General features: G+C 34.0%; 1 protein-coding gene across 9 annotated transcripts in view; it reads left to right on the top strand.

Moving 5' to 3' along the window:
* NAV3 (neuron navigator 3) overlaps positions 1 to 16,374 on the top strand; it is a 497,733-nt gene that overhangs the window by 335,282 nt on the left and 146,077 nt on the right. For all 9 annotated transcript variants that reach the window (XM_031055561.1, XM_031055560.1, XM_031055563.1 and 6 more), the window contains 2 exons: positions 6,017 to 6,089; positions 9,745 to 9,922. In XM_031055561.1, coding sequence (XP_030911421.1) covers positions 6,017 to 6,089; positions 9,745 to 9,922 — 251 coding nt within the window. The remainder of the gene's footprint in view (positions 1 to 6,016; positions 6,090 to 9,744; positions 9,923 to 16,374) is intronic.

Below are 16,374 nucleotides of genomic sequence, written 5' to 3'. Positions count from 1 at the left end.
CTGTATAGCTAAATCTATATGGAAAGTTTAGTTCTCTTACCAACTCCAACGTGTGCATCAAAAGTGATTTTATTTACTCATGAAGATGTCTTGGTTGCTTGCCTGAATCTCTGTTTAATCTAGAACCTGCAATTGAGACCAGATCACTGGCACTTTACCTACTGAGTAAGCAAGCAGATCTCAAAAGCTTGTGCATCTCCTTACATGACTGATTCCTAGTATCTGCTTTTACATTCTTTAAATGTTAATAATTTTATGCAACATGTTAGTTGTAAATATTTAGAGTCCAGGGTCCTAGCTGTGAGGCCTGAATTTTATTGGATTTTGATGCTACTAGTGCTCCAGAACTTGAAAGAGAAGGAGATGTGTAACAACAATAACATATTTTCTAATTCTGCATTCATTTAAATCCTCCACAAATTGTATTAGTGATGAATATCCATGCAAGAGGAAGATTCAAATGTATGACTCTCAACTCAGGTAAATACTCTGGGGACGTTTAGGAAGAAACATGCTGGTAAAGTGTGTTTGAAATACAGTTGTTGTGACACATACTATCTTGTACCATAATATCAATATCAAAGGAGTACTATTTATTATTTGCAATTAAAAAGAAAAAAAAAGCATAAAATACTGAAGAATTGTATGGAGTTTCTGTTTTCTTGAAAGTGAGTATGTATGTGATTCTCTGGATTTCTGTGGAATATTATTTCCATGGATGTCCTTAATCAACCATCAGCAACATTACGAAACTCCTACAGGGAAAATCCTTTGCCAAATTTTATCTGGGAACTGGGTCACAAATCAGAATGTCAAAACACACACACAGAACTGTGGAAGATAGCGCTGAATGAAGTGCTAACAGAAATGATTGTTTTACTTTTGCTGCCAAAATAATCAAGAGTATTTAAGAGCGCGTATGTATAGAAACTCTATGTGGTTATAATAATTTGTTGTTTTTATAAAGGTGTCCCATTCTTCAGGAAGAATCTAGCTCAAAGTAGGCGAACAGTAACTAACTTGTGTGTCTATGTGTTCTTGTAAACTATAGTGTCATAAACTTAAAGAGAGAGTTAGTCAAGATATTTTTTGAGCTTCTTATACACAGAGAGAAACTCAATGCTGTGTTCTTCATAATTACATGTCTTATGAGCATCCCACAATTAAATTTATTTTTGCATGTGAAGAATGTGTCTTTCAGACAAAGGAGATGAAAACTACTCTTGGCAACAGCAAAAATAATAGGAATAAATAGACATATTCTATGTGTTGAGTCACTGGTGAGTGCATCCCACAAATTAGCTCTTCCTGTAAGTCAGCTGGGTATTAAGTACTACTACCATGCAAGTCCATCAGTCTGATTTAGTGATTTATTTCTGACAATAAATTTCAAATAGCTTTCACTCAAAAGCAGGTTACCCACAATATCATATGTGTCAACATATTTCCAATGTATCTTCTTTGCATGATACCTAATGTATTAATATTATAAGAGCTATGACATTTCTATTTATTTCTACATCATCATATAAACTGTATCCCCTTATATATCAGTGTAAAAATATATTGAATATCACTAATATTTATGGTGTTAGGTGTCCCAGGTGCTTTTTTTCATGATACTATGTGTATGAATACTATCAAAAGGATCAGATTTATGAAGAAAGCTTTATATATTGTAAGCATAACCTATTAGGCTTAAATGAAAAAGTATCAAATTATTATCTACCTGATGATGCCCACAAATTAATTCCTAAATTATCATCATCTTCGCCAAGTGTATCTTTACCCACAATGCTGGAGATACATTTCAGAATTTGACATAATATCCTTGAGTTTTGATAAGAAGGTGATTAGGTTTCCAAATTAGGGTTTTGTTACCTCTGGAAAGCAATTTCATGTAGTATTGATTGAATAGCTAAGTGGCAAATCTCTATATGGCAATGAAGGTTTATTATATTGTTAATTATTTAAGCTATTTATAGTTGTTAAAGTTTTTAGTGTTTAAGTTCTGCTATTCAGTGTGCTGCACTTATTCCACTCTTTTGAATCTTTAATATAAAATAAGAGCCTTGGAAAAAAATAAAAATCAGGGATTGACAGCGGTGGAGAACTTTATCATCAGCCAACAGTCTGATCTTGGCAACATGTACCTGTACAAACAAATTTGCAAATTTGAGACTCTTCTCTGTCGTGATTTGTAAGATTTGGAGTCAATCTGTATATCCTGAATTCTGTACTGTAATGAGCAATATTGTCTGCTACAGTACCTTGTAGTTCTCATGATACAGCTCACTGTAATGGTAAACATAATCTCTGCTATAAACTAGTTCTTTCTGCAAGCAAAATTCACTACAGAATTGTGGTCGTATGTAAGGTACGAAATCTGTCTGGTGTCTGTGTTGTGTTACACCACAAAATCTTCAGCCACTGATACATGAGCAGCACAATTCTGCACACACAGTGTCAGCTCTAGGAGGAGTTTACCCCGGTGAATAACTACTTATATAAACACGGATTTCAGGAATTCATACCACTCTTGATTGAAACAGTACTGAGGAATGGAAGCTGCTTGAAATCTCTTGGAGCTTTTGTAATTGCAAAATTACTCTCATCTGTGAGTGAGTTTGAAGAAAAAGTGTTTGGGGCTGCTTGGGTTTGAGTTCAAAGAATAACTGTGGTTTGCCGGGGCAAGAAGTAGGTAATCAAAGCAATATTTAGAGACACACTGAGGGCTTCAAAATGGGACAGTTTTAAGGCTAACATTTTCTAGACTGGAGTGGAAAGAAAGTGAACATAACCCAAAAATGTATTAATGCATGTCTCATTGAATCCCCTAAGAGTTTCTGAGAGTTGTACAGTAACTGCAGTTATTATCAGAGAACTGACTGCAAGAGTTGTTTTCTGACATTTTCAGGGTATTATGGGCCTGTGAGTTGCCACACCAAACTTGCTCAATTCACAAGTCAAAACAAGACTTTATTATAAAGCTAACAGTGCAACCCCAGTCTATTGTCTGAAATTTGGCCACTGCTGTTGCTTCATACACCCCTACCAAAGGGGTGACTTTGGACTCAGGGCTTCTGTTACACTTCTCTTGGTGAACTCTGAAGCCAAACAGAATTTGCTTTGTAGTTCTGCAGCATACTGAGTCATTGGTGTTAGTGGTAATGATTCGTTTTTTCTGAGAGTTTAAGAGACATGACTTCAAAGACACATGCTGTAAAAGCAAACCTGTAAATTAACCAGGTGCTCTTTCTATAGGATATGATTCACTAAATGTATGTGAAGGTTTAGGTAGTAGGCTTATTATTTACTTTTATTCGGTATTGCACATAGATATTGAGATGTTTCCACATTAGGGCTTAAAATATTCTCCTGTGAACTGCGATTTTCTTATATCTGTGGTCTCCTGAACTGCTGCAGAGGGACATGCCCGTTATCAAAAATTACTTGATTAAACTAGAATATGTGTTAGGAAATATTGTTTCAGTTATTTGAAGATGGATGCTACTGGTGTACTGTACTGATTTTTCCTTAATTTTCTTTTTTTCCCCCTACCTTTGACTTCTAGTGCTTATAGAGCTGAATCTCCCATCTTTGAAGTAATTGATACTGCATTATGGTTGATTGAAAGTCCAAAGACACAATGAGTTATGCAGCTAATAGCCCACCAAATCTTTTTTTCTTTTCAATTTTGCAGAGCACAGAAATTTCCATTCAAAGTTTTTTCTTACGTAGTTGACATTGCTTAAAGGTTAAGTAGAAATATTCTCTTAATGTGCACAATTTTCTCAACGGATTCAGGGGTTTGGTTGAATGTCAGGGCTGAGCCAGCCCGGTGCCTTGCCACTGCTGCCAGGAGTGGCATCATCCACCTTGACCCTCCTTCCCACCTCCCCTTTCCTCTCCCAAGCCACGCTTTACTCAGGCTGGGACACGCCCTCCCCTCTGCTGGCTCCTGCGCTTATCTGGCTGCACGGGAAACTGGAATGACTGAAATCCCTTTGCCTTTTTGCTGGGTGAGTTCTCTGCACGGAGCCAGCTCCTGGCGCACTCCGAGAAGTGCTGAAGCCCAGCAGCAGCAGGGCCCTCACACCTGGGAGGAAGAGGAGGTGAGGAAGAACCAGGTCTTCCTATTTTAGCTGCAGCCAGCTTGCAACTGATTTAGTTGTGTCATGTCTCTATGTATTAACAAAATTACCTAGGTAATTTGGGGTTTTTTCGTAGTGTAAAACTACATAAACATTTAATAAAATGACAGTTAATGCCTGGATTGCTGCCGTGACTGTGCTGGGCCAGAGCTGGAGTAATCCCATTGATTTTAGGATGATTATTCCACATTCTAAGCTGTGAAAATTGGTGACACCCACCAAACTGGTTTATGAAAGCTTTATGGTAGATCCCATTTTTTTAGTAAATTTCATCAGTTTAATTGCAGACTTTGAGTTTTGGTTTTCCTCTATAATCGACTCAGTAAAAAAAATTGTTTATCATTCACTGTAAATGTTAGTATGTCCTTGAAATCAAGGTTTGAAAAGTCTTCTAAAAATGTGTTTAGTAGTGTATTGACCTTTATTGTCCTTGAAGAGCAGATATGAATATTTTTCAGGTATTTATAAATTTATACATTTATACCCATGGATCAAGACAGTCTGTAGACTCATAATACATATTGCTAGGGTCAGTAGTAAAAAAATATATAAATCCTTTTAGCTACTACCATTTCCAGAGAATAATGGCAGAACTCCAATACAGAAAGATGACAGTAGTCAAAGACTTTCCTAGGTGAGAAAAGATACTGCCAAGGATCAAGGAGCTTTCTTTCAAGGAGTGAATTTACCCCTTATGTTTTGATGGTTGAAAACAATTGACATGAGACTTTGTAAAATGTGTAAACATTCAAATAAAATAACTGCATGGACTTGAGCTACTGCAGTTTTATGTTTTTAGTGCTGAATATTCTTTGCTTTATTTTTAATGTTCTCCAATGATAATAGTCATTTAAAATATATTGTTGAAATTTTGTTTTATCTTTGTGGTCCTAATTGCCTTGGAAGAAATACATCAACCTAAAATAGTATTTTAAAATCAAACTTGTTAAAGCCCCTTGAAACATAACACCTCTCTATACATATTGTTTCTGTTTTCATAGCAGTATATTTATAGACAAAGATAGTAATTTTTATGTTTATAGCTGATTATTCCTTCAGAGGTCCTGGAAGGACTGGAGTAATCAGCTGACGATGGTGACTTGAGAACATTTTGGAACACCCCATCTCCATCATCTATTAGAAATAGATGCATGAAAGCAGTCTAATTCTGTTATTATTCATTTTAGAGGCAGAAGTTTTATCCTTTTATTAATCTACATTTAGGCTACATTTTTGTACCTAAAGCTCTATGTGATAGCTGTAGATTTCTTCTAAATCACCAAGAGAAGTCAGCACCATGTTCTTTACTAAGCAAAAACTCTTCTGAGGAGCATAAACAATAAATAAATTAAATTGATTTATTGTATTATTTGAAGGAAAGAAGTTAGAGGAACAACCACTAAAGAGAGTGATATCATTTCCTCAGAATCCCACATCATCCCAAACAAGTACCTTTGCTTACACTGTTTTTGTTTACATTTCTTAGTAAACTCAGCTGCTCACATCTCCAGACATATATTCAGTGACCAATTCTCTATGAGTGCTTTCACTGCTATTTGTTTGTAGCATACAAAATCCATTTTTATGTTAACTAGATGGGTTGCTGAGTTGCCAGCATGCCATTCTGGATTGGGCATTTGTGAATTGTTTTAAGCACCAAAGCGGACAATGAAAGCTTTATCTCGATTCCCCAATTAGCAGTAATCATTCTTGCTAAACTTTGATAAAGAGCTGTAGTATGCAATGAATGTAAAATATTCATTCCTAACAGTTTTTTTGGGGTTTTTTTTTTCCTCTCTCCCAACATTTCAGTGTTTTGTAAAATACTCTTATCCTGCTTGTTATTTCTATTCATGTTGCAGATTGAAAATGTTGATGTCTGCCTTAGCTTTCTGGCAGCCAGAGGCGTAAATGTCCAAGGTCTTTCTGCGGAAGGTAAGAGAAACAAATCATCAGAACAAATAACAAGATTTTCTTCTGAAAGCTGAATTTCTTAACTCAAATCACTTGCACCTAAATACCAAGCTCCAGCTGTCTTGAACAGCATGCAAGTATAGATTAATGATAACAAGTGAGAGAGTTTCCTTTTAATTTTCCCTTGAAATTGAGCCAAGATATGCAATGTTTATGAATCTTGAGACAATGTTTTAAAGCAATATTTTTTCAATGGTATTAATCTTTTAATGTTACCTCCACAATATTAGATAGGCACAGAACTTCCCAAGCATACTTTTTAAAAAAAATTGTTCATATATTTGATTCAAAACAGCAAACAAGAACATAAGAATCCTGCTCAGTTAAATAAACTCAGGGAAGATTATTTGTTTCAGCAAATTTATTATTAGTAATAATGCTGTCCAGATGAGTCTGAGAATTATAGTATTCCTTTGATGTCTCCTATTAAGTCAAAGAGTGAGTGGTTTTGCTGCTTCAGTTATTCTGCTGTATTAGTCACCTTAAATGATTGCCTAATGTGGTTGCAACTAAATTAATAAATATAATAAATAAAAACCATTAAAATTACCAGTTGTCTTAATTATTACATAATATTGCCTTGTTCATGTAAGAGGCAAGTGAATTAATAAAATGTGTATGTCTTTGTCCTGTAGCAAATTAAGCAGTTCTGCAAGGTGTTGCACACCTTCAAAATCCCTTTGAGCTTTATGGCACCTGAAGATAATAGGTCCAGAGATGCACCCCTGTATTTTTATTTTGCTTGTAGCATAACTAAAAGCTGAAAGGATTTTTTTTCCAGAGATGGTAATTTCAGTTGAATTCTAGAAGATTCATTGAGAAAAAATTGGAAATGCTAACCACTATTTGATTTTTAAATTAACTCAGAATTACTCTTTCACCATCTGAACCTATCTAGGATTTTAAACATGCAACACAGACATGATGTGTACTGTCTATTCACCTTGATTGTTAAATTGTGAAAAGCTCCCTAAGTGATTTAGGAGAACCTTTGTGTCCACTTGTAGATATCTGGTTGCAAGAGAATACTGAAAGTTTGCATGCTCTCATTCACCTTAAAGCTATTTAGAATCAGAATTTCTAGAGCAGCCTATTTTTAGTTTGATATGAAGTGTGAATTTAATGTGTGAATAGCATGGATTTATTTTATGAGGATACTCATCATTCTTTAGTACCTTGACATGGTACACAACACATTTTCTGTACTTTTTAAAATCAGAATCTGGCTGCTTTCTGCAATGCCTTTATTCCTACCTTTGTTTTACTTTGGAAAATAATTTTAATAGCATGTATGCTTCAATTGTGTAGCTTTAAGTTCATATGCTACTAAAAGCAATACTACTACATAGGACCAAGTGCAAGGACTATGATTTAAAATGCTCTTTATTCTTCAAAACCAAATTTTAACGTTTAGTGCTGAAGTAAGATTAAAATTAATTCTGCTGTTGCACAGTTGGTCATGAATCTGGAGTAAATCCACTACTCTCTTCATAATGATATTCTTCAAAGTACTGCAGAGGTGTGATTTCCTTAAATATACCATTTTTACTGTGTATAATCCTGAACATTACAATTTTTAGGGGGAAAAGAAATTGAGTTTCTTGTAATAAGCTTTGGTAAACGTGTCTTGTTACTACTGGGTCATTTATTAATGACCACAGAGGTTGCGGAACAACAAACCATTAGCTTAACAAGTTTTGAAGATTTCACAACCAGTTTGTGACCTCATTTTGACAATTGAACAAAGAGGTCTAGAAAAAAGTAATTTTCAAATCTTAGCTGCCAAATATCTGCTTGAGAGCCCAGTTGATAAATAATTATCCAGTTGCTACAAAGAAAAACAATCTCCTCATTTCCAAGTATAGGTTTAGTACACATTAGAAGTTTCTGGATTTTTTGCTTGTGAGAAATATTCTAACTTCAACTATATTAAAAGTAGGAAATAAAAAGTTACTGAGAGCATCTTTCCCTAAAAATAGTAAAAAATATTTTAACACAAAAAGAGCAAAATTTTAAGATTGAAAAATGTTGAGTGGGATTTAACAAAGGATTCTTCTTCTGACCATTAAGTCATGCAAAATTATAAGAATAAATAAACTGGTGTCATGTACTGACAGTCTTCTCAAACCACAGCCACTTAAAATGGATAGTTAAATGGTTTTTTGGGGGTGTTTTTAGGATAATTTTAAATACAAATTATCTGTATTCCTTGACAATGATCTTCCTTGAAACCAACAAGATTGCAAAAGTCATATTGCCTAAAAAGTTTACTTGCTCTGGGAAAGTTCTACATATCTCACATGGTCTCATTGCTAATCAAAGATCCTGCGGCATCTTCACAGAGGAGATGAATAAGTATGGCTGCTTAGAACAAATTCACATTTTGAAAAGTATATTCCAGTGTCCAGGATGAGGTTTGCTTTTGAAGAACAGCTTGTGAACATATGTATTAACATTTCAACTAATCTTATTGAAAGAAAATTAATATGGTTTAAGAGACATGAAAATGACAGTAATTTTGTATAAATTCAGCTTGACAGTTTGCCTAGGAAAGCTGTGCAGCACACACAGCTTGATATTTTGATTTGCAGGGAAGGCAGAAAGGTTTTGGCATTGCATGTCAGGTTGCAAGTCTATAGGTCTAATAAAAACCTTTAACAAGGTGGTCAGTGCCAAAGAAAATTAATAATGAAGTTATGAACAGACCTACATGCTGCAGATAATTTCATTAAAGTCTTCTGAGGTTTCTTTTTGTCACTGAGATCCTGTATCAGCAAAGAATTACAACATCCTTGTAAAATCTTCATCTCAGACTGGGAAAAAGCTGAAAAAGTAATGGGAGTCATAGGGATGCTACCAGGTTCACCAGAATTGTATTCAGGTAACTCTTTAGCCTTGTCAAAGCTGCAGTTTTTATCTTCATTATCAGTGATAGCAGTATAAAATAGAAAGCTATAAAATCATGTCATTGGAAAGTTCAAAGATGTAATCATGAGCATTACAGTCACCTTTTTTAAAACAACCTTCCATTTATTTTCTTCTCTTATGTTTCCTGCACACATCTATATGAATGGATAGGTGCTTACTGACAAGAACCATTACCATACAGTCTTTTTGATTTTTCCAGAACTCACTGTTTATTACCAATGTGCACAGAATTTGCTCCAAAAGCAAAAAGAGTAATTTAAAGTCATGAGGTTTGAGGGGATGTATATTTAAGACTAGAAAGAATTCAGATTTTTTTCTGAATGAGCTTTGCCTTAATTAGAATATTTGTACTTTGTTGGGTCAGGACATTTCAGAAATGTGTCTTATTTAAGATTGGATATACTCTTGTTTATGACCATGCAAATGTCTCATCGTGAAGGCATTGTAGAGATAGGTGTTTATTGCAACACTGACACATAAAACCCCAAAAATTATAATGAAAAATATACTGTCAGTGACACCTCAAATGTCTCTGATATTACAGGTAAATTAAGAGATATAAGACATAAACATGTATAGCTATAGGTTTGTACAGACATACTTTAGTATGACTTTTACAAAACTGAAGTCTAAAACCAAAGTGTTTTCACTTCCTTTTCTCTTTTGTTGTTTTTTTTTTTTTTAATAGAAATAAGGAATGGAAATTTGAAAGCCATTTTAGGGCTGTTTTTCAGTTTATCTCGGTACAAACAGCAGCAACATCATCAGCAACAGTACTACCAGTCTTTGGTGGAGCTACAACAGCAAGTCCCTTCAACTCCAGCTGAAATCAGCCAGTCCAAAACACATCAAGATATGCAGTCAAGGTAGGTTAAAAAATTATTTTTCTCAGATGTAAAAACTTTTTATTTTTCTGTTCAAAAAAGACAAAATTTTGTTTAAAAAATAGGCTATTTAATCTGTTTTTAGCTATTTACACAGTGGTTTCAATGTGGTTTTTGATAATAAGCTCACATTTCTTGGGAGTAAAGTTAGAGTAAGAGCAGAGAACAATACCAATTAGTTTTAGTTCCAATTTTAGTTTATTGTAAGCCTTTCTTTGACTTTATTATTGATTTTTCTGCGCATTGCACAATAAGAAGCTGCTAGCACACCGTGTGGTTAGTATACTGGTTATTTTCATGTTTTCTTCACATTCTCAGTTCCACATGTAACTGAAAAATTTCCGGTAATCAACAAAACAGATGGGGAAAAGGCATAATTAATACATTCATTTGTTATAAACTCTTTTTATCTCCACACATTCTGGTTTTTGAGGACCTAATTCTATTCAAATATTTTGTACAAGGGAGAAGAAATAGCCTAAATCTAGTTGTTTTTTTTTAAGTGGGCAGTTTTTATTCAGTTTTAAGAAAACAAAGCACTCATTGGAACCCAATAATCACCGAATTACATTGCTTTCAGACTGTATCTGAAAGCATAGTTTCAGAAGGTAGTATAGAAGGAGTTTGAAACAAAAATATCTGTTTAAATAGAAACAATATTAAAAATGTATATTTTATTGGGGAAGTTTAAAAAAAGTCAACTGTAGATCATCATGAAGGGTTTTGTCTGTTGCTTTGTTGGGTTCAGTACTTGTTCAATTTTATATCCTTGTTCAAAACACTTTTGTGGACTTACTGAACAACTATATGTTGAGAGTGTGGTAAGTCAATGACCTAGATTGGATTGAAAGTATCAGACTAATATATTGAGATTCTGGTTCTTAATTCCATTGATATATAAATGACACTTTCATGTATGTTATAAACATATTTCTTCTTCAATTGACGAAGCTTTAACACTTCAGCCGGATAAAAATCTGTATCTTGGAACTAGAAATGTTTTAAAAATATGTTGGGGACGTGTTGCTAATAGCATGTTAATTACTGCATTTGATGCAAAAATTAAGATACATGCGTTTGGCTGGGGCATTATGAAGTGAAATGCTTTTATTTTCTCTGCTGCTGAAAATTAATGTCTTTGAAGGTTTTCCCTGTGAAGTATACTATTAACGTGTAATCTAGGAAATTATGGTCAGGTCCTAGAAGAGTCTGACCATTCTCAACATTTTCCAAAGCTGAATTTCTACTTTATGGAGGATATTTAATACTGCATAAGTAACAATAACATCTTGTTATTCAGGAAATAAGTGTTCACAGCTTTAATCAGGGGAATTAAGAGCTTAGCCAGCTTCCTATAAGTACATTTGGTTACTGATTTTTGTTTTTAATTTAGTGAAAGAACTGAAACATTTCCTGATTTTATAATTTATCCATGGTGAATTTTTAATAACAAAAAAAAAATACAGTGTTCTTTGTACATCATGACTATTGCAAGAGTTTGTCCAAAAAAGCCTGGATAAAGCAGGTTTTTTGCTATTTGGATCATGGTGATTCCACATGGTAGGCAAAGAGGCGTTGAATCTTTTATTAAGCTTTCCATTATAATTCCCTGAGATCTCCTGGTACTTCTACACTTTTTTATTCTTTTCTATTTTGCTATGTTAAAACATGCTTCATTAAGAAGAAGGGAAATTATTTCATGTCCCAGATTCTCCCCATTTATGATTTTGTAGTGACATCTAAGGCTGGTGTAAAAAAATTTCAACTTTCATCAGTGTGCTTTAAACCTTCCACTGTAATCTAGGAGTTTAAAATAATTTAATTCTTTGATTGAATTTCTGTTCATAGCTACGTTTCAGATGTAAAATATTTCTATGTAAAAAAATTACCAGACCAAGATTGATGATATCTTTCTTATTTCTTCTCTGTAAACTGAAAGCAAATTTTTTTCTATTTGCTTTCACATACAGAGGAGTTTGGTGCTTGTTACTATAAAGTCTGTATTGCCTGAGAGAATATGGTTTCTTCTATCTATATATTTTTCATTTAAGTCTTTAAAGATAAAAAAGGTGCCTACCAAAAACTTTCTCCTATATGAAAATTTTCTATCTTCTACTATAAATTTAAGTAGATCTAGTATTATGAGCTCCTAGCAAAACAGGGAGCCCTGGAACTTAGAAACAAACAGAAATACAATTTTTTTTCAATACTAATTTTCTTTTTTTTATTTGTCAGTTTTTGAAGTAATATAAATAAATTAGCATAAAATAATATTTCCCTTCCTAAGAAAAATGACTACATATGAAAACAAGCTTTCCAATAATAGATGGGCATATATAAACATCCACTGATGTGAATTCTCTCTGGTGGACTTACCAACACTTCTTTTCATAGCAGCCCATTTATTTCAATTAATTATTTCCCAATAAAATAAATAATTTGAAATGTTATTTAAAAATATTTACCAAATACCTTTCGAGTTTAAAGATGCTAATGAGTAAATAAAAGCTTCTTTTTAGAAAGAAGCCAAAATATTAATTAAAAAAGAAAAGATTACTTTGGTGAGGTCTATCTTGCCTCTTGCCCACTTTTTGCTGTCTGAAATGTGGGCAGGTAGCTTACATGATTCCTCAAACTGATTTCTATGATTGCTTTGATGTCAGCTATATATATTACAAATGCTACCAACATAACTGAGCTGGGGAAAGCTCATGGTTTAGAAGGTCCTTAGGAACTCACATGGCTGCTCTATTGGACACTTGAGATCTTTAGATATTTTTGGCAAAAAGTAGTTTCATACAGATACTAAAACCTACACATTTCACTGTATGGAGAATTTTGGAAAGTCATAATATCTGAAGTGTGTATTAATGTACATTCTGCACACTGTCCATATGAAATGAACTCAGTAGATAATCTAACTGATACCAATTAAAAATTAAGTCATTTTACTTTTTTTCTGAAGTGCTGTTGATAAAACAAGCTGTTTTATCCTTTCATAATAAATGTTTCTCTTAATGGCTATTTATTATTACACAATTATTGTGCAGGTATGCCATTCTTTATTAACATATTGCAGTTCTGGATATGTTTTTAAAAATTCTTGATTCTTTCTGTTTTCTAACATTTGTAACATAACTGTGGAAAGGTTTGGTATGCAGAAGCCCTAAGGCAGAACATCCCTTGCGGTGTATATTTTGGAAAAAATATTTGGCAAATGCGTGTAACAGAGAGTAGTTTCCATTAAATTGACCTGTGGTCTTTTATTACCTAGAAATAGTGCTTTCAGGTTTTCAGAAGGAACAAGAAAAAGTATCTTTTTATTATGGCAGAAGCCAGATAATGAATGTAGCTGCTAACACGTGAATAGGACATTAGTATTTTTTCAATAATGGCAAAATGCTTCCAATCTAATTTGAGTAAATTTTCAAGGGTATTGTGAAAGTCATCTTCTTACACCATGGGTATTTTATTTCACTGGAAGACTCACACGTATTTACTTTGCATATTTGCCTGAGAAATAAAGATATCTTTTTAATGCACTCTGTACATTTACGTGCATTTGATATCCATCTGCTTGTATGTGTGCCTACATGTAAGCAAAAGCAAAATATATACACTGAAAAAGGTGGGTGATTTTATAGACTGTACATTTTCTTAAATCTTCAGTAATCAGTCACATTTCATGTTGTACTTTAAGTATCTAAAACTATGTCTTAGTTTATATTAATAACTGAGGTTATTTTAGGTTAGAATATTCTATGAGAAAAGTTATCTTCTTCATTGCTTCCAGCTAATGTGTACTAAGCATATTATGTAATGTCACATTTATTTCCTAGGAGGTAAAAAGAAAAGGTATTTTCTTTATTAAATAAATATGAGAAAATGATGCCCTTCACTTTTTCCAAGAGAAATACAGATTATACATGGGAGAAGGAAATACCTCTGAGAAGTCACACTTGAAAATGGTCAGATAACAGAGGTTGCTGAAGACCAAGTTTTGTCTTTGTATGTGCAGGGCTAGCATCTCACTCTCCTAATTTAAAAGATTGGTCCTGCTGGTGATGGTGGTGGTGATGGTACTCATCCCCATTTCCAGGTTATAATATCCTCAGTAATGATCAATGTCTGTGATCATTACCATGTTTGAACATTTCCATGTGCCACTGAAGACAAGCTACTTTATACAGTGAACTGAAACAGGCACCAGATTGTATTATGTTTCTACAGGTTTCATACACAGGTTGTTTTGCTGAGAAGCCCTTGGGGAAGGTTATAATCAGACTATCACAAGACTGGACAGGTTAGATTTGTGCAGAAATGGGGAATTCAGGAGACTGATCCAGGGGGCTACTTGTCCTCGTGTGAGTAGGAGACAACACAGACAGGAATGTAATTAAACCAATTTCTGGAAGACCCTCTCTTTCGTAAGTGCAAAGTTAGCATGGGAGGATAATGAACCTTCTTTCACGGGCAAAGTTATCCAAAGCGATCAGTGTGGCAATACTTTAATGTTCCTGTTCACATGTAAGCTGTCTGTGAACGTCAGAATTGTGAAAGCTGTGCATACAGAAGGCAAGCAAGTTTCTTCTTGTGAAAGAGTATTATTTGCCTATCTAGTCCTATGGCCAATAGCAACATTTCAAATTAAATGTAAAGGGAAGGAATGAAGTTGATTCATGGTAAGTCAAATTGCCTTGCAAAAAGCATACATTCTTTATGGAAGATCATAGTTTTGTACCAGTAATTATAAAAACTCTGAAATTATTATACTGTTAGTGAAGAAATCTGCAGTAAATAAATAGTAACCAAAGGCAAAGGATAGTTTTAGATGTGCTTTCAGATTTCTTTTTACCCTAAAATTTCATGTATTCTTCCATGACTAACTGTGGGAATTGAATATTTCAAAATCTGAAGTTGGCATTTCACTCGTTCCTTATGACTTTATTCCAGCTCTGAGATTTATTTTTAAAAATACAGTGCTGGTGGCCTTATTTATATCTGTCAGTACAGATAGATGACAGCAATGGCTACATTATATTTTTATGCTTCACTTTGGTAGTGGATTCCATTATCAGAGCAATACATCTGTGGTGATGATCTTTCAACCACCCAGATACTAAGAGAAAACACATGTGGATGAAAGAAGTTCTGTCTCATTTACAGATTAGACAGTAACTGGTTTCAGTAAGCTGTCAGAAAAATTCCCCTAGATGGAAAAACTATTTTATCATGTACAGGAATGATGAGCACAGCTTGAGGTCCAGATGGATTTTGTTAAATTTGTTATATTAGAAGTGCACCCTGGTTTTCTTGAGCATATAAACAAAGTTAGGTAGCTGATTTCTGCAGACAGTTGCATATATAACTACTGCAAGAAACAGGGTTTCATGTTGCCTGCTGCTCAGAAGTACTAGGGAAGAAATTAGGCATGTTGGATGCAGAGCTTGTGCTTTGTGAAATACAGTAATGAAAATGCAGTGCTTATGATTATGAATTGAAATAGATCCATGTCAGAATAGTGGGAATCTGCATAGCAATCTTGATTACATCACTCTGTTTAGAAAAATATATTCATTTAAATATTCTGAAAGTTTAAAATATGGTTACAGCAGCCTACACCAAGTGTGTTGCACTGACATAGGCTGGAAAATGGAAGATGTACATAGTTGTATGTGTTTCTTGGTCCCTTTGCTGTCCTTAGCTCATTCCATTGCTAGTCACTTGGTTTTGGTGAAAGAGGCAGGTAGTTCCTGCTTTTCCCACTGTGGAATCATTGCCAAATCACTGATTCTGAAGAGAAGAAAAATTAAGAAAATATTTACTTCTTTCTGTTCTCTTTTTGCTAGTAAGGGTCTAAGTGCTATTAATCTAATCTGATGTATTTTTATATGTCTGAGAGATAATGCAGAATGAGTTGCTTTATATGATTGTTCCAGGATCTGCAGGAAGCTGACCTTTAAATAGCCCTTAGGTATTTAATTTTATTTTAACCTTTTATTTTTCTTTGCAAATCAGCTGTGGCTCCATTTTGTTCTACTCCCCAAAGATGGAATCATTATTGTCCTCAAGGTTCCAAATCACAGAAACATCAGAAAGGAAGTTTTTTCATTATATTTGTTCTGAAGTCCAAGTAAATAAAGCATTTAGTGTGTCTCAGTGGCAAATGGCTAACATGTCTAATAATGTTCACGCAGAAAAAATAGAACAAAGCATTAGTTAGTAAGAAAGTGTTTTTCATATATGTGCTCCATGTAACCCATGCTCTCTAAGAAGATATCTAATAACAGTTCTTCAGCTTAAAATAATGGGGGAAAGGGTGTTTCAAAGTGACATTCAGGTTCTAAAATAAATGATCTTTTCTATGGTTATAATACACCACTCTAGCAGACTACTGCATGCCTAAAGAGAAAATAAAAAATGTAAATTAAAAA

This window comes from Geospiza fortis, unplaced genomic scaffold (genome assembly GCF_000277835.1).
Source record: "Geospiza fortis unplaced genomic scaffold, GeoFor_1.0 scaffold166, whole genome shotgun sequence".
Taxonomy (NCBI): domain Eukaryota; kingdom Metazoa; phylum Chordata; class Aves; order Passeriformes; family Thraupidae; genus Geospiza; species Geospiza fortis.
The sequence above is the reverse complement of the archived record's forward strand: the minus strand, read 5'-3'. Positions and strand labels throughout refer to the sequence as shown.